Source organism: Salvia miltiorrhiza, chromosome 3 (genome assembly GCF_028751815.1).
Source record: "Salvia miltiorrhiza cultivar Shanhuang (shh) chromosome 3, IMPLAD_Smil_shh, whole genome shotgun sequence".
NCBI classification, from domain to species: Eukaryota; Viridiplantae; Streptophyta; class Magnoliopsida; order Lamiales; family Lamiaceae; genus Salvia; species Salvia miltiorrhiza.
In genome coordinates this window covers 39,284,111-39,306,727 of record NC_080389.1, presented here as the reverse complement: position 1 = coordinate 39,306,727, position 22,617 = coordinate 39,284,111, and the positions used below count along the sequence as shown (strand labels likewise).

Sequence of the window (22,617 nt, the reverse complement as noted above, 5' to 3'; positions counted from 1 at the left end):
AGTGCAGGTTAGGATCTCGGTACGCTGTGTACACAACTCTTCACCTTTCAAGTTCATCTAAATTAAAAAAAGAAATAGAATATACCATTAAAATTGTTGTACAGTCAATTATTTCTCCGGGCATGAACTTGCAAAAGAAGTGGCCTTCACCTCGAACAGGAGCAACCGTCGCCGTTGTTACTCCCTTTCTTGCCGATCTTCTGACGTCGACGTCGCACAATGTCAATCACCATACACAATCTGCCTCTTTTTGAAAACCTCTTGGCACCACCCCACACTTCCTCTTCTCTGCCCCTATTTTACTCTCTCTCGTGTGTTGTCGGATGTGAGTGACAGTTTCAAAAGATGAACTGATATTTATATTGATTTATTTCTTGGGGCCAAAGTATTGGGTACCTATATACTAATATACATATAAAGAATATTTACCCATCAGATTCTTGGCCACACTGTATTCATGAAGGAGCTAATACATACATTGGACAAAAATATTAGTATAACGTTTTGTCCAGTAGATAAATGGTTGGACTCATTTGGCTAAACTTAGTTGCACTCAGCTTATATATATATATATAGATAGTAAATTTAATAATGAGATACAAGTGATAAGGGAATCGTAAAATTTGGGAGTTGTAGATGAAAAAAAATCACTTTATTAGAACTCAAGTAACGTTACAAGAGACCACCAAGTGAGTCGTACAAATTTGAACTCAAGAAAAGAAAACAAATCAAGTCAATTCTGCAAAACTGGGACAGACCAGCCACCTCAGTTTTAATCGAAAGAAAAAAAAAATGGAAAAGAAAAAGAAAAAGAGAAACTCGAAAAGGGCATTTTTAGCATGATCCGATGGATGATGAAAAGTTAAGATGATCAACATTTAGGAAGATCGGAAGGCGGAGGAAGCAGCTTTTGATTGGGAAGCTTTCCGTCCAAAACAAGCCATGCCATCTTCAATCCCCAGCTCGTGTGAACTTCCAAGTGACAATGCATAAACCACACACCTACACACATATATAATAACAATTAATTAACACAACACTTGATTAAGTTGAATTATTTTATATGAATTGAATTACTAACCTGGATTATCGGCCAAGAAGCGAATAGCAACCCATCCACCGGGCGGCACACCGACCGTGTTCCGTTCGACCGGGTCGACCAGATTGAACCGTTTGGGGTCGTTAATGGGGTCGTAGTTGCCGAAGCCTTGTCCGACGATGAAGAAATTGTATCCATGGAGGTGGAGGGGGTGGCTCTCCGCCCCTAAAATGCTGGTATCCTGCATCACCACCTCCACGCTCGTGTTGAACGGCAACACCATCAATTTCGTTCCATTCCCGACCATCGTGTTGTTGGGCGGGCTGCCGGTGTAGTTGAACCACCGCAGCGGGCTGTAGGGGAAGTCCGCCGCGTACACGCCGCCCGACCGCCCCGTGAAGTGGGCCTGCAGCAGCGCCGTCGTCGGCTGCACGAACGATATGTTGCTAACCGACGCCGCGAATTTCGTGCCGTTCGGGCCCTGACACGTGGCATTCTGATCGCACGGCTTCGTGCCTAATCCCACCGTGAAGAGGAAGCGTCTGTCCACGCTCTGCGGCACGTTCGCCGGGAACTGTGGGGTGGCGAGGCTGCGGAGGCGGCTGGAGAAGTTGGTGGCGAAGGCGGTGTCGTTGAGCGGCGGCAGGGTTGGTTTGAAGAGGGGGAGGTGCTTCGTGGAAGGGGTGGATTCGTATTCAAGGATTCCGGCGACGGTGGAGTTGTCAAAGGTGCCGGAGCCGGTGACGTAGGGCCTCGCGGTCATGAGGAATGCAGCGGTGGGAGCGGCGGCTTTGGTGCGGAGGAGAAGGTTGGTGGTCTGGCCGGGAGCGATGAGAATGGTGTCGGTTTCGAAGGGTTTGACGTAGACAGCGTCGACATCGGCGACGGTGAGCGTGTGGTTGGCGATGCTGAAGAAGAGCTCGTCGTTGAGCGCAGCGTTGATTACGCGGAGGAGGTAGGTTTTTCCCGCCTTTACCTTCAGCTTGAATGTATCTATATAGATATATAGGAAAAGGTTCAAAATAATGAAAATTTATAGTAACAAATTGAGAGCGAGACATGATGAAACACAGTAAATTATGAGACGGAGGAGAAAAAAGCACCTTTGGTGGAGCAGTTGTACAAGGGGCCGGGAAGTCCGTTGATGGTGTAGGCGTCGGAGACGTTGGGGCCGCCGCCGGTTTGAAGAGCTTGGCTAATTATAGCTTCGGTATCGGTATTGAACCATTCTCCTACACATCATATATATATACGTTACGTAATATGAAAATATAACACAATATATCTATAAAAAAAATACTAATATATGATTAAAAAGAGTACCAAAGATGATGGGAATTTGTTTGTATGGCTTGGGGAAAGGATAGGCCACATTATTTTTAGGAAGGATGATAATAGGGCCATAGACGGTGGATCTAAGCCAAGAGGCATGAGCGTGCCACCAAAGAGTGCCCCTTTGTCCGACTATTGTGAAATTGTAGACATAGCTTTGCCCGGTTTGAATGGGACATTGGGTTATATACGCCGGCCCATCGGCCCAACCGCTTCGAAGTTGCCTAATCCCATGCCTGTCGTAAACATGCTTAATTACTAATTAATCACATCATCTTAATTTAGAAGCAATAATCATTTAAACTCTCAATGTATACCAATGGATGGTGATATTGTTAGGAACAAGGTTGGTCACATTGATAACGAGGCGGTCGCCCTCCCTAGCCACCACCCGAGGCCCGGGGAATTTCCCGTTCACCGTGACTATGCTCCTCGTGTGGCATAATCGTGTCACGTTTTGCATCATGATCTGGAAAACATTGATAAGTAAGATTATGTAACTAAACTCATCATATCATATATAAACATAGTGAAATAAACACCAACACTTTTCACTATTTTTTTTCGAAAGAAGAAAATTAATGTATGGAGCATACGTTGAAGTTGTAGTGCCTCGTATTGGCTTCAGCAGGGAGAGGAAGGTGGAGCATTGCCAAGAATGCTGCAAATAATGCTATAGAAATTTGCAAACCCATTTTGGTTTCAATTGCTTTTCTTGTGAAAAATAGAAGATATTGTTTGTTTTGTGGTACTACTAGAAGAATGCCAAACAGATTTTATAGGGGATGTGTTTGGTTGGTTAGGTGATGAACTATTGGATAAATTATTTGTTGAAATTGAAAAAATTGAGAATAACGAAACACTAATATGGTTAAAAGTATGTAGTTTTCTCGGACCAACTGTAGTTGGAAAACAACATTAGAGTGGTGTCAAAGACAGCCTAGTTCTGTTTTAGAGCCCTGTCAATCTTTCCTTATTGCTCATGCTATCACCAATATGTTTTAAATATTTTTAAGCATGGGTAGACCTCAAATTCAATGCATGCTAATTGTGGCATTTATTAAATACTCCTACTAATAGTAACTGTACTTCATCATATACCAAACCACATATTATAAACTTATGCACATCTTCTTAGCGAAGATCGTCACCAAACATATAAAACTTAACGGATGAATACTACTATTTGAATATTAATTATTAGGGTTAATGGTGTTTTTTACCCTATTTGAAAAAGGAAACATAAAATATACCCACCCAAAATTAAACATATTTAAGTCCATAATATGTGCAAAATTATAATGTCATCAAATATATATAATTCCAGGATTGATTGAAGATATATATATAATGCAACATTCATTGGTACCTAATAATAGTCGACATTAATTTTAACTATGAATCACATCAATAATAATGCACGATACAACTCTTATTAGACTAGTATTTATATCACAAAGCATATATTTTATAATTAATTAGCTTAATCTGTCAATTTAGTTTTTGTATATCTAAGTTATTTTTTATGTATAGAATGCAACCTTAATATATATAGACAAGCTCGAAGCTTCTGATAAAGTATATATGCTTGATACTAAAGCATACATATGCAAATTAAGTTGTAGGCATGAAGAAATATTTGTTGATTGAGAGAGAGAGAGAGAGAGAGAGAGAGAGAGAGAGAGAGTAAATTATCATTTTCAGGGGTGACTCGTTGAGAAGCTCGATTTGGTGGCTGTGGAGTTGTCAATCTTTTTGGTTCCCAAACACAAAAGTAATTAGAACAATATACATATAGCTGTAGTATTTTAAGTTTCAAGCAATTTCTTCCTACGCAATGCATATATATATATATATATATATATATTGTTGTGATTAATGTCCTTGCTATTTGCTAAGTAGGTGTAGGTTTTATCGTCTCATATCCCATGAATAAAAAAGGCTTAAGATTGATATGAAATGGAATATATAGCCCATTTCCTCATGTTACCCTACTCCATCGATCATCTTTTCAAGGTTCCAATTTAATTATAGTAACCTTTAAGAATTACTTAGGATTCAAGATTTGGATTTGATGATTTACCATTTTTCAAAAATAATTGTGAGTATTGGCACGTGAAAAGTGGAATTTAGAAAGAGAGAAGGTAGGTATATATTAAAAAAACTCTTTTTGATTGAATGTTAGAATGCAATAGATATAATGGTACAAATTTATTAAAATGTAAATAACTCCAAATTTTATTTTGCAACTCCACACATAGTGTATATGAGTATATATATAGGGTTAGGTTCAATGAAAAAGGCCTAAATGTAAGAAAGAAGATAGAAGTAATCTCATCCGTTGATCTTATCTAATCTAACGGACATGATTTATTCACGCCATGTTCAACGGATTTTTTCGTTGAACATTCGTGAACATATACAATATTTTTGGGGGTTCTGGACCCATATGTTCAACGAAAAAATCCGTTGAACATGGCGTGAATAAATCATGTCCGTTAGATTAGATAAGATCAACGGATTAGATTACTTCTCTCTTCTTTCTTACATTTAGGCCTTCTTCATTGAACTTTAGCCTATATATATATATATATAATGAGAACCACACTTATTCGTGAGAACATAAGAACAATTAAAATCAATGCATATGCTATATAAATTAATGCATTCTCTATTAAATTTAATGCATCCGAAAATAATAAAATTTTTGCTCCCTTCAGGATTCGAACCCAGGATCTGCATTCATCCACCAAGATGATGCATCCACCGTAGATCTTGATGATCGAATGGCTTAAAATGGTTCTCCGTTCTAATTTTATTTAGTGGTTCTTATTTGAACCTCTCCCTATATATATATATATATATATATATATATATAGGAATGTTATGCTACATACCTTATGTGAGCACCTTACGTGAGCACCATCACGTTTAACCCTTGTTAGCATTATCTTTTTTGTTTTAGACATTTATTTTTATTCTAATACTTCATAAATTGTTATTAGGATCATTAATTTTATAAATAACAAAAAATCAAAGTCCGATTTATTCATATTCTCTTTAACTTCAAATAATTAATAAAAAGAACAAATTAGACTTTGATTGTTATGTTATTTATAAAATTAATGATCCTAATAACGATTTATGAATTATTAGAATAAAAAAAAATATCTAAAACAAAAAAAAAATAATGCTAACGATGGCTAAACGTGAGTGGTGCTCACGTAAGGTGCTCACATAAGGTATGTAGCATAACATTCCTCTATATATATATATATATATATATATATATATATATATATATATATATATATATGGGGAGGGCTAGAATAAAAACACTCTTAAGTGTATAAAATATAAATGATTTTCAGCCCTTAGATCATCAAGATCTACGGTTGATTCGTAACCCTGTTGGATGAATTCGTGGTCCTGGGTTCGAATCCCAAAGGTAACAAAAAATTATTTTTCACAATTCGTAACCATGTTTGATGAATTCGTAACCCTGTTGGATAAAATTCGTACATTAAAAAACGTTTATATTTATATTTTAAGAAGTGTTTTTACCGTAGCCCTCCCCTATATGTATATATATATATATTTCTTATATATGAATTTCCGAAAAAAAAAAAAAAAAAACTCGGTCTCCGTCTCAACATTTCAAAAGTAGTTGCAATGATGGTTTAACGTTATTCATGTACAAGCAGGTATGATTGTGTGAGGGAAGCCTTTTTGCATATTCTAAAGGTTGACGACCTCTTTTTTCCTTTTGCGAAGAAGTGGCCACAAAAGGGCAAAAGTACACATCTAATTATTCTTTTCACTGTTTGGTAATTTATGAATCACAAAATCCTCTGTACACTCGGGTGTACGATACACTCGGATCGTGGCCCGAATCTGATCCAATTGAATTATCTTATTCGAATGTCAAGTGTTAGTATCATTTTGATATACTAGTATTAATGTCATTTACATATAGTGTTAGTGTCATTTCAATATGGTGTTAGTATCATTTTCGAAATAGTGTCATTTGTAAAACAAAATAGTGTTAGTATTATTTTTAAAATAGTGTTATTTGTAAAACAAAATAGTGTTAATGTCATTCCAAGATCGTATTGGTGTTGTTAGTGTCATTCCGTGTTAGTGTTAGTGTCATTTAAAAAAAATGGGTCAAAATAGTTCAACTGGGTTAGGATCCGAATCGGGTACAACCCGGGTGTACGGTACACCCGGTTGTACAGGAGGCCACCTTTTTATGAATATATATATTGTTATGATGTTTCGAAAAAAAATAAAAATAAAAATCGAATCAAAGTAAGAAAGTTCGTTGGTAACGTAAATGAGTGTCGGGCAAAATGTAGTTCTAATTAAAATCCCACAATAATAAGAGTAACATTGTATATGTACCCAACCTGTAAATGTAGTTATAACTTATAATTCCAGAATAATAAGGGTAAGTTGGTAACATTGTTTGTACCCCAACTAGCAAGTCGGATCCCTAACTAAATTACAATATTTCATATTGCATATTCCACTCGGCTCGGATCAAAGAAATTAACATACCAAAAAGAGGGACACTTACATGAGCGCAGTGCAAATCGCGCACACACTGTGTGCGCGCGGATCCTTCCACTGACCCGACCCGGATCCGGGTAAATATGTATATTAAAAAAAAAAGGTTACAACGGTTTTACTATATTATAACCGTTTAATGAAATAAATAATAATAGTGCACCTGGATTAGTTGGTTCAGGCGCTACTATGTAATCCACCAGGTCCTGAGTTCCGAAACCCATCAGGAGCGAAATTTTGAATTTTTTTTTTGTGGTTTCTTTTTATAATACTTGTAGTTTTTTTTTTTTTTTTGTAGTTTCTTTATTAAAATAATACTTGTAGTTTTTTTCTTTTAAGTATGTAGTTTCTTTATTAAAATAATACTTGTAGTTTTTGTTTTTTTTTGTAGTTTCTTTCTTTTTTTTGTAGTTTCTTTCTTTTAAATATACTTTTTTTGTAGTTTTTTTCTTTTAAATATGTAATTTTTTTATTAAAATAATACTTGTAGTTTCTTTCTTTTAAGTATGTAGTTTCTTTCTTTTAAATATGTAATTTCTTTATTAAAATAATACTTGTAGTTTCTTTCTTTTAAGTATGTAGTTTTTTTTTTTTTTTTTGTAGTTTCTTTCTTTTAAGTATGTAGTTTCTTTCTTTTAAGTATGCAATTTCTTTATTAAAATAATACTTGTAGTTTCTTTCTTTTAAGTATGTAGTTTCTTTCACGACCGTCGGTTCGGTCTTTGGCCGTGCTCTCGTAGCTTGGTTCAAGTCGGGCCGGCGTCGATGAGGAATGACTTTTCGATGGAGAATGGACGTTTTCTCTCTAGGGTTTCTCTAAAACCCTAGCTCTGCCGCCTACATTCTCGGCGCCGGATTCCGCTCCGGCGATGGCGGGCCTCTCAGATCGATCAGCTCTCAACCTTCCTCCAATCTCCAACAACTTCTTTCATCCGTCAACGGACAAGGCTGCTTCGGCCTCAAATCCGCGGGGAAACCCTAGTTTTGAGAACACGTCGACTGCAGCAGAAACTGTTGCTAAACCAGACATCGCAATCACCGAAGATGTTCGTAGGACGCAAGAAACTGCAAACACGATGAACTACGCTGCTGTAGTTGCTCCCAGGGTGCGCAAACCTGATCTTCCAGCCCATTTATATCAGGCTCTTAACACCACGAATCACAACGGAGTGGATACTCTTACTATACCCAAGGAATTCTATAAGCAACGTGTTGCTGATTTCAAGTTTGCCCTTATCGGTAGGTTGATCCCGAGGAAAGGAGTGAAACCACGTTTGGCTCATGAATTAAAGGCTAATTTGCAGCGTTTATGGCAAATATCTAAGGACTGGCAATTAATACCCATGGGCAAGGGGTATTTTACTCTCAAATTCGGTTCTTTGCAGGATAAAAAAACGGCGAAGAAGGCTATGATTCAAGAAGTATCAGGTGGTCATCTGAGACTTCGTGATTGGGTTCCGAAGTTTAACCCTTACAAGGAAGCTTCATCTCTGGCACAGGTATGGGTCCGCATCTATTATCTTCCTATTGAACTTTGGCACCCTGAAGTTATTTCGGCGATAGGTAGGTATTTGGGTACTCCTATTCGTATTGATAGATTGTCGGCTGATGGAGAGGTTGGAAATTATGCTAGAGTTTTGATTGAATTGGATATGTCTCTGCCTCTTCGAGAATATGTCATGATTGATGAGGATGATAGCTCTCTCTACGTGGAGTTTAGTTATGAAACGCTTCCTGCTTTTTGTTCACGTTGTAAGATTACGGGGCATACCACGGATAAATGTCGAAGAGCTACCTCTAAAGAGGATAGTACTTCGGGCATTGCTAAAGGCAAGAGTGTGATGGGAGTTGCAGAACCGACTGCTGCTCCTAACTCCGGACAGGAGCAACAAGCCGCTTGGCAGCCCAAGGATCCCGTCAGGATTGAGACGGGGAACCTTAACTCCGGACAAGAACAGCAGAAAGTCACGGCTGCCTGGCAGCCCAAGGACCTCGTGACCGATCAGGTGAATGAGATGGAGCCTATACAGGATGGATTGATTGAGGATTTGGGCCCCCCCAAAGATGTCGGGAGGGAAGATCCGACGGTCGACATTCCCACTTCTAATACCTTAGAGGTGGTTGCAGAAGATGTGGATGATGGGGACAACACTGAATGCTCGGTAGATGATGATATGGAGGACTAGTTGGTGAGGGCTACGTCTCCACCCCGGCAATCGATGGATACGACTATTGTTACCAGTCCTGATCTGCCTTTGGTTGTGACGCCAAGAACGACCACGATGGAGGTTCCCCCCACTCGAGGCCGTGGGCGTCCGAAGGGGGTTACCAAGAAGGGGAAGATTTCTGAGTCTTCTATCAAGCATCGACTTCGGCGTATAATCAAGAATGGTATGTCTTCGGATTTCCAGAAAGCAACTAGCAGTGTTGCTGGTGCGGTGATGCAGAGCGCCGTTCTGGACACCCCTCCGATGGCTTTCTTGAATAAAGTACAACAAGCTCAGTCTGGAGGCGCGTCTATACAGAATTTTTTGGTTCACTCTCATTCTAATGCAGCTAGAGCTATGTCAGCCGTGGCTGGAGGTGTATTGATTCATTCTCCTTCCCCTAAGAAAAAATGGGGAGATATGTTGGACGATGGAGTTTCTTTGGACGAGGACGACATGACTTTAGATTTTTGATCTCCTTGTGGGTGTTTTTGTCTGAATTTGTTTTGTTTTTCACGGATTCTTTGTGATCCGGCCCCTTGTTTGCGCCTGTGCTCCCATGGGTTTTTAGGTCCCGTTCTCTTTCTTTCTTTCTTTTTAATAAAATTTCTATTTCAACAACAAGTATGTAGTTTTTTTTTATATATATAGTTTCTTTCTTTTAATACTTGCAGTTTTTTTTCTTTTTTCTATAGTTTCTTTCTTTTAATACTTTTAGTTTCTTTTAAGTATGTAGTTTCTTTTTTCTTCTTCTTCTTTTTTCTTTTTCGTTTTGAATTTTTAATTATTTTTTTATTTTATTTAGCTTGAAAAATAGTACTCCCTCCGTCCACGAAAATGAGTACCCATTTGTGGACGGCACGGGTTTTAAGAAATGTATGAAGTGTAGTGTGAATAGTTTAAAGGTCCCACTTTTTGAGTGTATTAATTAAAGAAAAGTGTGGGGTACACTTGCCAAAAAGGAAAATGGGTACTCATTTCGTGGACGGACGAAAAAGGAAATATGAGTACTCATTTCGTGGACGGAGGGAGTATCATTTGTTCTATATTAAAGGTTTCATTTAGTAAGAAAAATAGTATCATTTGTTCTATATTTAAATGTTTCATTTAGTAAGAAAAATAGTATCATTTGTTCTATATTTAAAGGTTTCATTTAGTAAGAAAAATAGTATCATTTGTTCTATATTTAAAGGTTTCATTTAGTAAGAAAAGTAGTATCACTAATAAATGATATTAAAAGTTTCGCTTAATGATATTAAAAGTTTCGCTCTTTTCTTTGTTCAATATTAAAGGTTTCATTTAGTTTGAAAAATAGTATCATTTGTTCTATATTAAAGGTTTCATTTAGTAAGAAAAATAGTATCATTTGTTCTTTTATTCTATATTAAAAGTTTCATTTAGTAAGAAAAATAGTATCATTTGTTCTACAATATTTCAAATGACACTTACATGTAAATGACACTATACTAAACCCTAAACCATAAACCCTAAACATTATGACACTATCAAATGACACTACAAGATTTCAAATGACACTACGAGATTTCAAATGAAACTTCAACAATTAAAATGACACTATAAGATTTCAAATGATACTATGACATTTCAAAGACACTTCGAATGACGCTATGACATTTCAAATGACACTATGACATTTCAAATGACATTATAACAATTCAAAATGACACTATAACATTTCAAATGACACTACAAGATTTAAAATAACATTATGACATTCAAATGACACTACAAGATTTTAAATGACACTATGACATTTCGAATGACACTACAAGATTTCAAAGACACTACAAGATTTCAAATGACACTATGTCATTTCAAATGATACTTCAACAATTCAAATGACACTAGAAGATTTCAAATGATACTACAAGATTTTAAATGACACTATGACATTTCAAATGACATTATTCCATTTCAAATGACACTTCAATAATTCAAATGACACTACAAGATTTCAAATGACACTATGACATTTCAAATGAAACTTCAAAAATTGAATGACGCTACAAGATTTCAAATAACACTATGACATTTCAAATGACACTATGACATTTCAAAGGACACTACAAGATTTCAAATGACACTATGACATTTCAAATAAAACTTCAACAATTGAAATGACACTACAAGATTTCAAAGGACACTATAACATATCAAAATGACACTACAAGATTTCAAATGACACTATGAGATTTCAACTGACACTATAAGATTTCAAATGACACTACAAGATTTCAAATAACACTATAACAATTCAAAATGAGACTACAAAGTTTCATTTAGTTTGAAAAATAGTACATTTGTTCTTTTGTTCTATATTAAAGGTTTCATTTAGTAAGAAAAATAGTATCATTTGTTCTACAAGATTTCAAATGACACTTACATGTAAATGACACTATAAATGACACTAAACCCTAAACATTATGACACTATGACATTTCGAATAACACTATGACATTTCAAATGACACTACAAGATTTCAAATGACACTATGACATTTCAAAGACACTTCGAATGACACTATAACATTTCAAATGACACTACAAGATTTAAAAATAGCACTATGACATTCAAATGACACTACAAGATTTTAAATGACACTATGACATTTCGAATGACACTACAAGATTTCAAAGACACTACAAGATTTCAAATGACACTTCAACAATTCAAATGACACTAGAAGATTTCAAATGATACTACAAGATTTCAAATGACACTATGACATTTCAAATGACACTATTTCATTTCAAATACACTTCAACAATTCAAATGACACTACAAGATTTCAAAGACACTACAAAATTTCAAATGACACTTCAACAATTCAAATGACACTAGAAGATTTCAAATGATACTACAAGATTTCAAATGACACTATGACATTTCAAATGACACTATTTCATTTCAAATACACTTCAACAATTCAAATGACACTACAAGATTTCAAATAACACTATGACATTTGAAATGACACTACAAGATTTCAAATGATACTAAGACATTTCAAATGAAACTTCAAGAATTGAATGACACTACAAGATTTCAAATAACACTATGACATTTCAAATGACACTACAAGATTTCAAATAACACTATGACATTTCAAATGACACTACAAGATTTCAAATGACACTATTACATTTCAAATAAAACTTCAACAATTGAAATGACACTACAAGATTTCAAATGACACTATAACATTTTAAATAATACTACAAGATTTCAAATGACACTATGAGATTTCAACTGACACTATAAGATTTCAAATGACACTACAAGATTTCAAATAACACTATAACAATTCAAAATGAGACTACAAGATTTCAAACAACACTATAAGATTTAAAAATGACACTATGACATTCAAATGACACTACAACATTCAAATGAAATATAGTAGTATCATTTGATATTTTATAGTTTCTTTTGAATTGTTAAAGAGTCATTTGAAATGTTATAGTGTCATTTCAAATATTGTAGTGTCATTTCAAATGTTATAGTGTCATTTGAAATCTAGTAGTGTCATTCAAATTATTAAAGTGTCATTTAAAATCTTGTAGTGTCATTCAAAATGTTAAAGTGTCATTTGAAATCTTGTAGCGTCACTGCTGTAAAAGTGTTTGATTAAGCTCAAATGACATTGATCACAGCTCAGAAAAATTTTCAAGAACTCTAATTCACCCCAAGTTTTAAAAGAAAAATAGCAACAATTACCACATAAAGATTCAATTTTGAAATCATTGCTCTAAACATTGAACAGTAGAAAAAGAATTATGTTCTTACATCAATCAAAATTATTTTGCAGGACAAATTAAGCAGTAAACAGAGTAGATAATGGAGGATAACCGAAACATTTCCACTAGATTCATCAACAGGTACAACTAATCCTATCAAATTTTCAATAGATTAAAAACTCAGCACAAAACAATTCCATAAGAAAAACAATTAGAGAGTGAATTGTGCTTAATCCAATAGCATATCATTTATGCACTGTACAGAGTTTTAAAAACAGACCATGTTTTCAAACATAACTTTTAATCTGGAAAACAAATACCAAGGATTCCCAATTACAATCTCTACATACATGAATAATTGAAGAATGGGTTTCCAGCTTCAGATTCAACCTGGGGCTGCTATGTCTGTCTGAGTTGAATTGGGGAGTGGAGTCGGCGGAGGGCAGCGGTGGCTCGTCGCTGTCACTGACGGTGGCCGTTGCGTTGTTACTCGCCGGAGCATGAAGGGAGTAGTGTCTGAATTTTAGGGATCAAAGGTTTTGTGGAGAGACGGAGAAAATCAGAGCTAGGGCACGGGGCGGCGGCTTGAGAACGAGAGGGCAGCGGCTATGGCTTCTGTGGTCGCCGGAGGACAGAGAGAGGCGGTGGCGGTGCTATCCGTCGTCGCGAAAAGAGGGAGACACGGAGGGGGGTGTCAGCGCCGGTTCAGTACGTGTGTGTGTGGGAGGGGGGGGGGGGGGGGGGGCGTGAGACAGAGTGGGGGGAAAAGAGATAGAGTAGAGGCGAGAGGAGAGGGGATAGTGAGGGCGGCGACCGTGGCTAACGGCGACGCTCTTCTCGAAGAAGTCCTTGACGCAGAGAATTTCGAAGCAGCGCAGCAGATCTGGCCTTTCTAGAAAAGGACGGTGCTGATGGCGGTGGTGGCCTTGTCGTAGCCACCTTTCATGAGGTCACCGTAGCCGCAGGCCCCGGTGACCGTCGATCGGAGCTACGTCTTCGGCGATTGGAGCTCGAGGGAAAAGAGGGAGAAAAGGAAGAGAGAGAGAAAGCGGTGGAGCTTTCGTGAAAGAGAGAGATAGCCAGATAGGGTTCACATATTTTCTGCGAGTTTTTTTTTATTTTATTTTTATATATCGGGTCAACTGACCCGGTTCACTTTGTTCGACCCGATCCAGACCCGCGCACACGGTGTGAGCGCAAGTTTTAGGCGGCGCTCATTTAAGTTTTTGTGTACCAAAAATTACTCTTATAGAAATTCACAAAAATGATCAAATCTTGTGCGCGTAAAAATAATTAAAAAAACTAATCTCATTAACAAATTTTCGTAGATTTTAGAATTATTGGAGTTGTGTCGATCATCTTTAGATGTAGCAGGAGGTGTTGTTCAATAATATTATATGCTTCCTTTGTCTCATTTAAAACGTCTTATATTTTTTTAGCGCGAATATTAATTAATGTGTATATAATTTAAGTATCAAATCTTTCATTTCAAGCATCAAACGAAATATTAAAAAAAATCATAGTGTTGAGCAAATACAATTAGATCTCCTTTGGAGAAGCAATATTGAAAGATTATGGCAAGGGAGTCTTCGTTCTCAAAACAAAAGGCAGCATAACAGGACCTATTTCATCAAGTAGTGCTAATTGTAAAAGAATATGTAGTGAAGATTATTCACTAGCCCAACATAAAGGCGTAATGAATGAGCTTTAAAAAATGAAAAGAGACAAAGGGCAATAATAGTTTTGGGTGATTTATACCATCTTTTGAAATGTAATTTCATATCTAATGAGATTGTTGATGTTTTTGGTAGATTATGAAAAAATAGATCAAATTTTAAAGAGTTTGAAGTCGATGATGCTAGCCAATATGACCATATCATCCCGCCTTAGAATGTCTGAATTGAAGATTAGCGTAGAATATAAATGTGGGTTGAAATTCTTTTGGGCCTAAGGCTTGTTTGCCTTTTTCCTATAGAAATATAAGTGTGGGCTGAAATTTTTTTGGGCCTAAGGCTTGTTCGCCTTTTTCCTATTAGAATTAAAAGTAGGTTTTATTTTAGGATAGGGTAAATGTCACTTTCTATCCCATCATTTGGTTGAATTATTGATTATGTCTCAATTTTTCGATAATATTTAATCGGTACCCAACCTATCAACATTTTTCTAATTATGTCCCGTAAAATTTTTTCGGCGCCCGATTGTTGACATGGAACACCGAAAACTTATTACGTGGAATTATTAATCCACTTGGAATTGCCACGTTTATTATATTTTAATAAAAAAATTAACATAATCCACATGATCACTAATTTATTAGCAACTTAAACTGCAACTAACACAGTATAATTGTAGCAAATAAAAAGTAACCGAGTATCGTATCCTCAGGGACTGATAAACAAAATAACTCTAAATATTTTCAATTCAGATTTTCACAATATCCAAGCAATAGAATAATAATGATTGAATTGAAATTTAGCATAACACAAAGCAAATAATAACAGGGATAAATCAAATAATAAAACAACTGATCCTAGGGAAGTAAGTCATTAACCAAATTCACACAACCAATCTATTAATCCTAATTACCAGTTTAATCCAGTTATGATGAGAAATGAACCAACAAATTATTACTAAAAATAGATTATGATAATTTTTTTTATGGACGGACCAAAATGACAAATCATGACAATATTTCGTGGACGATATAATAATAATAATAATAATAATAATAATAATAATAATAATAATAATAATAATAATAATAATAATAATAATAATAATAATAATAATAATAATAATAATAATAATAAGTGAAGACATGATAAAAATTTATTGCGCCATCCGAAGAAAAATATATGAATTTTCTGGTCACTAAGAACTTAAATTTAGTATCATTCTTCAAAACTTTTTATATATCACCTTCTTCATACATATACAAGAAAGATAAAGATTTGTAGATAAAGATTTGTGTGTGTGTGTTGGCTTAACAATAGAAGGTTAATGCCCAACACATAAGATTATGTGTTCGAGTATATTGTGTCGCATGATCTTTAAATTTCTTTATTTGCCTATGCAACTTATAAAAAAAAAAATTAAAAAGTTAAAAGAAATTCAAGGACTCCAAACTCTTACTCCATTTTTGCGCGGGGAAAACTGGACCAACTTATCTAAATCAAATTGTAGGCAAAAACGACCTAGCATAACAAGATGTGAGTAATAACAATAGAAGAATGAATTTTCCAAAATCTTGCAAATCAACAAATTTAATCTCTATAATCTCATTCGCCTAATCCAAATTCAAATCCATCCTTACGCAGTTGGAACTGTGCATGCGTATTGATAAATTAAATAAAATACGAGATCATAATCTTATTCAATAGAATTCCTCACAATGAACAAACCGGCGATTCTCGAATCGGAAAACGCAGCTCAATCCGACCAAGATCTCGGCAATGGCGGCCTCCGTCTTCTCCCTATCGGCGAAATGCAACGTCTGCAGCAGCAGAGCCGTTGGTCTCGCGTCAAACCTCGTCTTCTCGAAGCTCCGCTCCATCTGCCACCGCACCGTGTCGTCCGCCACCGGCGCCAGCCACTGCAGTATCTCCGCCACCGCGTCCCGCCAGCCCTCCGCCAGCAGCGCGTCGCCTTCCTCCGCGCACCTCATGTTCTTGCTCAGCTTCGCCCTCACCAGAATCTTCAGATTCTCCGGCAGCATCTCGTAGAAAGATTCCCGCTCCACGTGGCTGATTGCCACGTCGGAGTCCAAGTACTTCTCCGCTGTGAGGATGACGTTCGCGTAGCGCAGGGCCAGACCCGAACCGCCCACCGTCTCCGGCCCAGCCGAGTGGAAAATCCGGTTCGTCCGCACACCCTCTTCCTCCTCTTCGAAGAGGCCCGATTTCCGGCTGTAGAAGCGGACCATAACGGGCTTCGACGCCGTTAACAGCGGACCCGAATGCGGGAAAACCTTCTCTTTCATCGGAATCCTCTTTCTCGGCCCGAATAGACCGCAGATTCTCCTGTGCACCACCAACACCACTCTCGCCATCAAATCCACGCATTTATCAAACGATTTATTCCACAGAGAAATCTCTTTAAAATTCCGAATCTCTCTGCGCTGAATCTCCAATTTCTGAATCAAATTATCGTAATTCGCTTTCTGCAAATCGCTATCCCTACTCTTCCATTGCTTCATCTTCCGCTCCGACACCTCCATCTCCGCCAGCGACTCCACCGCCCCGTGCAATCCCGACGTTGCCGCCACCAACCTCTCAATCTTCCGGATCTTCCTCTCCGCCGCCGACGATCCGTATCTCAGCTTGCCGGAGCTCACAACCCCCTCCTTCAACTCCTTGTACACCAGATCGAACCGCTCCAGACCGAAATCGCTGCATTTCTTCCCCAGCCGCGCCACCGCGGCGGCGGCGCGGTCGAGATCCTCGAGGCGCTCTGCGCAGGCCAACCCAAGGAGGAAACCCTCATCGTCGGAGTTCAAAAATGCTACTCCCTTCGAGCGGATTACGTCGTTTCTCAGCCGGGAAATCTCTTCGTCGGAGACAGACTTGTAGAGAGAGATCAATCTCGACATGGTCTTGGCCGTCTCGAATGAGAGGATGCCGAGATTGTTCCCTTCTTTCTTGGGCTCCGGCAGCCACCCGATGTGCTTGAACCCGACCATCACTGCAAACTAATTCTGTTAATTCAAAGGGGTTTCACAAAATGTGGATTAATGGAGGTTGAGGAATTAAGGGTATTTAAATGAGTAGGTAGAAGAATTTTCATGGAGGATTGAATACGCGTTTGCCAGAAAATTTAGAGGCGGTGGCTAGTGAGAAAATGAGTTAGATCCTTATAGATGAAGGGAAATTGACAGGGTGGTTTCGAGGTGGGCAATTGTAGGAGATTTAGAGTGTTGACCGTCATATCATTATGGAATTAATTGGGAATTTAAATGTTGATGATTGATGAGTGATGGAGAAATCGATGAAGTGTTTTGACGAATTCTTGCTGCCTCATTTTTCCTAGCTTTTGGTGCCCGAATAGTAATAGTATTGTATAATTGGGAGTGGTTACTTTCTCGATCTGTTTGTATTATTGTAATCAATTAAAAAAAAATCTAGTCTGATTAGGGAGATTAATTAAATTTATCTTGTGCATTAGTCGTACCTTTTTTTAAATAAGGCGGTTCGTAGGTATCACGTCTTAAGTTCAAACAAAGAATAGTACTATAGTAGCATAGTTATTTTATTTTATTTTCCTTTCAAAATTTATTGGCATCAAAATAAGTTGTATAGGTTTTTATTCTGAATAAATTTTTATATTCAAGTTAGATCTATTTTTTAATGAACCCTAAGATTATATTTATCAATGCCCCTAATCAATTAATCCAATCTTTTACTAAAAGGTTTATTTCTATTTCTTTGCATATACAATGCATAATTTAATTCAATTTTACAATTTTATACTTTATCAATGATTAAGTTAAATCGTCAAATGACATTTTTTATTTAATTAAAAAGATTGTCTTAAAGGTTGGTCTGTATTCTATAGACACAATCGGTTATCACCTAACTTAATATTTTGTCTTTTATTTTTGTTCAAAATCTGTCCTTTTTTTGGAAAAATTAACAGTACTTAATAAAAAAAAATTAAAAGTCGCGTCATAGAATCTTTGTCTTTTTTCATAACCGATTGTGTGGGTCGTTAATAGTAATTGTTCGCGAATTCTATGTAATTTTGTTTTTTTTTTTACGAATCTATGTAATTTTGTTAAAAATAATAAATGTATAGTCGCACGATCAAAATACTAGTACTAAATTACGCGAGCATCAAGTGCGGATTTAATGAAGTAATATTATTTTACATTATAGATGAATCAATGGATGTAATTATCATCAAAAGATTACAATGTTACGAAGACATCAATCCATCATCCCTAATATTAAATCTTTTTTATATCACACTTTGAGTGCTTGTAAACACATCAACAACAAGATAATTGTTTTTCGAACAAACCAAAGTTTTAAAAATTAATCTTTCGAATGGAGACAACTCCAACACAAAGTCAGAAGAAAGCAGGCTTATCATAATATTTATTTAAGTAAGTAAATCCATCATTTTTACAAGCTCTAAATAATTATACATTTAAAATACATTATAGAACTCCAGGTCTGAAGATCAGTTATACGACTTATTAACATTGTATTCCATTTTATCGGAATACATTATAAATTATGTATAATAGTAATATATATATATATATATATATATATATATATATCAAGGTTCAATGAAGAAGGCCTAAATGTAAGAAAGAAGAGAGAAGTAATCTCATCCGTTGATCTTATCTAATCTAACGGACATGATTTGTTCACGCCATGTTCAACGGATTTTTTCGTTGAACATATGGGGGTCGAAACCCAGAACCCCCAAAAATATTGTATATGTTCACGAATGTTCAACGAAAAAATCCGTTGAACATGGCGTGAACAAATCATGTTCGTTAGATTAGATAAGATCAACGGATGAGATTACTTCTCTCTTCTTTCTTATATTTAGGTCTTTTTCATTGAACCTAACCCTCTATAAGAAAAATTCGCAAGGGAAGAAGGCCACACATCGCATAAAGTTAGCCCCAACATCACAAGAGGCGAACATGGGTAACCCATTAATTATAGATGCATATGTTATAAAATAGGTGTAGTTTTTTGAAGTATCATGTGACACCATGAATCTCTGTCACATTCTTCTTCCCTAGTTAATGATGTATATTAAGTCAATAATAAGAATAATAGTAAAGTCACCATACACATCTATGATCTATACATTGGTGATTATTCATAATTAATTTAGAAATTAATAGTTGATACTTAATAGCGGGTGGCGGAGAAGGTCAGATAGACGAAGGGTGGAATTAGCTCCGGCGGTAGTAGTGGTAGCGAGTCTAGCGACGACCATAAGGGTTGATTGCCTGATTTTCTTTTTGGATTGTCCCATATATAATGGCATGGTTTCTTTTTGAGCTATAATTAATATCTAATTAAAATTTTTAATTAAGCTCAACAAACCCTAATTTTTTCTCCCTTCCACCTAATTTACGTTTCCCGTCAATCTCTCTCTACTCTACCGCCTCTCTCTTTCTACTCCTTAATTACTCTCTACTCCACCACCTTTCATCTCTCGACCGCCTCCACCCTCTATCCTCTCATGGGGCTGCAGCGCCTCCCGCCAGCTCGTTGGTGGAATTGAGGAAATCAAGATATATCCAGCGCCTGTATGCACCATCATTGCCCCACCTAATTAATTTCTCCCTCTCTCGCCCACTCCCTGGCCGTCTCCTTCACGTGAGTGATGGTGAGCCGCCATTGGAGGTGGGGATTTCGTGCGGGCTGTTCCTTTCTCCGACCACCGCCCATTTTCCCCCTTCCGTGGACTTATCAGACAACAACAATGTTACCATTGTCGCCTCACCGTCGTCGTTCTCTCATCTAAGATTCACACACGATAGGCGTCGTTACCAAGAACGAGTTGCTTCATTGGGTTAAGACCCTCGGAGGCTGGCGGACTTGGATGCCCCATAGCGGAGCCCGGAGCCCCTCACGAAGAAATCACAAGCGGAGAGCAAAACGGCGAAGGAAAACTCGCGGAAGAAGCTCTGCCATAACCAACAGACAACGAAACCGACGCCGACTGATTCAACGGGCAAGAACCGGCGGGCCCTAGCAAAGCAGAACCGCCGACAAACAACTGCTGCATCTGAGGGAGATCAGCACCTGTGTCCAAGAGTTGAACACCGGGAAGAGAAGGCCCCGGGCCGATCTCACGAATCATGTGAACCTTAGTCGAAGGAATGCCGCGACCAAGATTCTGAGAAAACTCAGCAGGTAAGCCTCCGGAAGAAAACTCGTAGGCGCCACCACCACCCAAGGGAGCGTCGCCGCGTTCGATCGCAGGCGATACATCGTTAACCAAATCAACCCTAGAATCCACCAAAACATCCACCGGAACCCTAGCGTCCAAACCAACAGGAGTCAAAGTAAAAAAGATCGACGTGGAGCCACCGGGCGCAACCGCCGACCCCATGTCAATCGAAGAAATGCAGCCCGACGACGGCAAGAGCGAGTTGTAATAAACCCTAGCCGCCGCCTGATGAAAAGCAAAATCCAGAACTTCCGGGAACATAGAGCCGTCCCGAACGAGGGCATCGTGAGAAGAATTCGAGACACTTGGTAAGACGGGCAGCAGAGGTGGAACCCTAGCAACCACGTTGCTGGCCAACGAAGGGAAGTCAGAGAGCGATAGAGAGGTCATCACGCCGACCGGAGAAAACCAAAGTCGGTCGGCCAAACTTGAGAACGAACGGAGCCGCCTAGGCGGCGGCGGCGGAAAACCCTACCAAGAGTGGTACACGAATTGGGGACAGGGGATCCGAACTCGATAGCCTTTGCAAGCACCGCATCTGATCAAATTTGAAACTTGGCACCTCAGTTCTCAAACAACTGAAAATATAAATATTCTGAAAACCCCCGAGGAGATTGATACAATAAGAAAAGATTACAAATTCAAGGCAAATATAAGTTTTTTTAAATAATAAACGACATTGTTTAACCATACACAATGACACGGTGTTTTCTTGACTGTGTACTTGAAAAATTGGTCGGACGCAATGAAATTCACATGCATGAAAAAAATGAAAATGTTATGATCGCAAAATCATTAAAGATCGTAATTAAAGTTGTAATTGAAACTAGTGCGCAACCCGTCGAAATTCGACGGGAAATTATTTTAACTTATTATATAAATTATTTTTAAATTTATTTAATTTAAGATAATATAGTTGAAATTATATTAATTTGAATCATATTCCTCAATTAAATATTAACCTTTTGTTAGAATAATAAATATTCTTTTTATGTAGATTTTTATTTAATAATATTTTGAAAAATGTATCGATATTGAAAATTTTATTTCATTTGCGCATCATCTCGTCTGAACCTTGTAGGATCATATCATAATTTAAATTTCGGAAGACGACAACTAACATTTGAACATCAGACTTTTGAGTATCATCTCGTCTAGACCTTAAAATACAAAAAATGAACTTTTATGCGTCAAGTTTTTTTAATATCACTATCTGGAGCTTTAAAAATCAAAGTTGACTTGTGAGATTGTATGATTGAGAGCTTCTAACATCACAACTAACTTGTAAACTGTAATACCCCGTTTTCCTCGAGCTAAGTTTAGAATAATTTTTGAACTTAGAATTTAGATGATTCACGCCGGATTGAGAAAAAAAGAATTTATTTTAATTCCAACAAAAATGATTTACAAAAGCATTTGTAAATTTAGTCATTAAATTTATATGCATTGCATATTTATTTAATTAAGCATTCAAGCATTTAAATGAGAGTATGTGAATTTTATTCTCATATTGGGCCTCATGTTTTAATTTCATTATGTAACCAAATGAAAGTCCAACCCATCATCTTCCAAACAAAGCCCAACCCATCTTGATTCCTAGATATTTTCTCCATCTCCACCGCCTCACTATTCCCCCTCTTCAAATACACCTCCCTTGCACTCTCTCTCTCATTCACGCAATTCTCTCTCTCTTTCCAACCGAAGAGAACTTCAAGAACAGCAGCCAACGATTCACCCAGAAATTCAAGCCAAGGTTTCACCTTTAACTTTTGCTTCTTCACTTCACTTTTCG

General features: G+C 37.2%; 2 protein-coding genes across 2 annotated transcripts; both read right to left on the bottom strand.

Moving 5' to 3' along the window:
* Positions 1 to 630: 630 nt before the first annotated feature.
* LOC131016650 (laccase-17-like) lies at positions 631 to 3,128 on the bottom strand. Its single transcript, XM_057945347.1, has 6 exons — positions 2,968 to 3,128; positions 2,689 to 2,840; positions 2,363 to 2,607; positions 2,143 to 2,271; positions 1,082 to 2,032; positions 631 to 1,002 (listed from the first exon to the last, which is right to left on the bottom strand). Exons 1-6 carry the CDS (start codon positions 3,064 to 3,066, stop codon positions 872 to 874), a joined length of 1,707 nt encoding a protein of 568 aa, XP_057801330.1. The 5' UTR covers positions 3,067 to 3,128; the 3' UTR covers positions 631 to 871.
* A 13,150-nt stretch (positions 3,129 to 16,278) lies between these two features.
* On the bottom strand, positions 16,279 to 17,583 carry LOC131018784 (protein PSK SIMULATOR 1-like). The gene has a single exon (XM_057947492.1). It carries the CDS (start codon positions 17,581 to 17,583, stop codon positions 16,279 to 16,281), a length of 1,305 nt encoding a protein of 434 aa, XP_057803475.1.
* Positions 17,584 to 22,617: the final 5,034 nt, after the last annotated feature.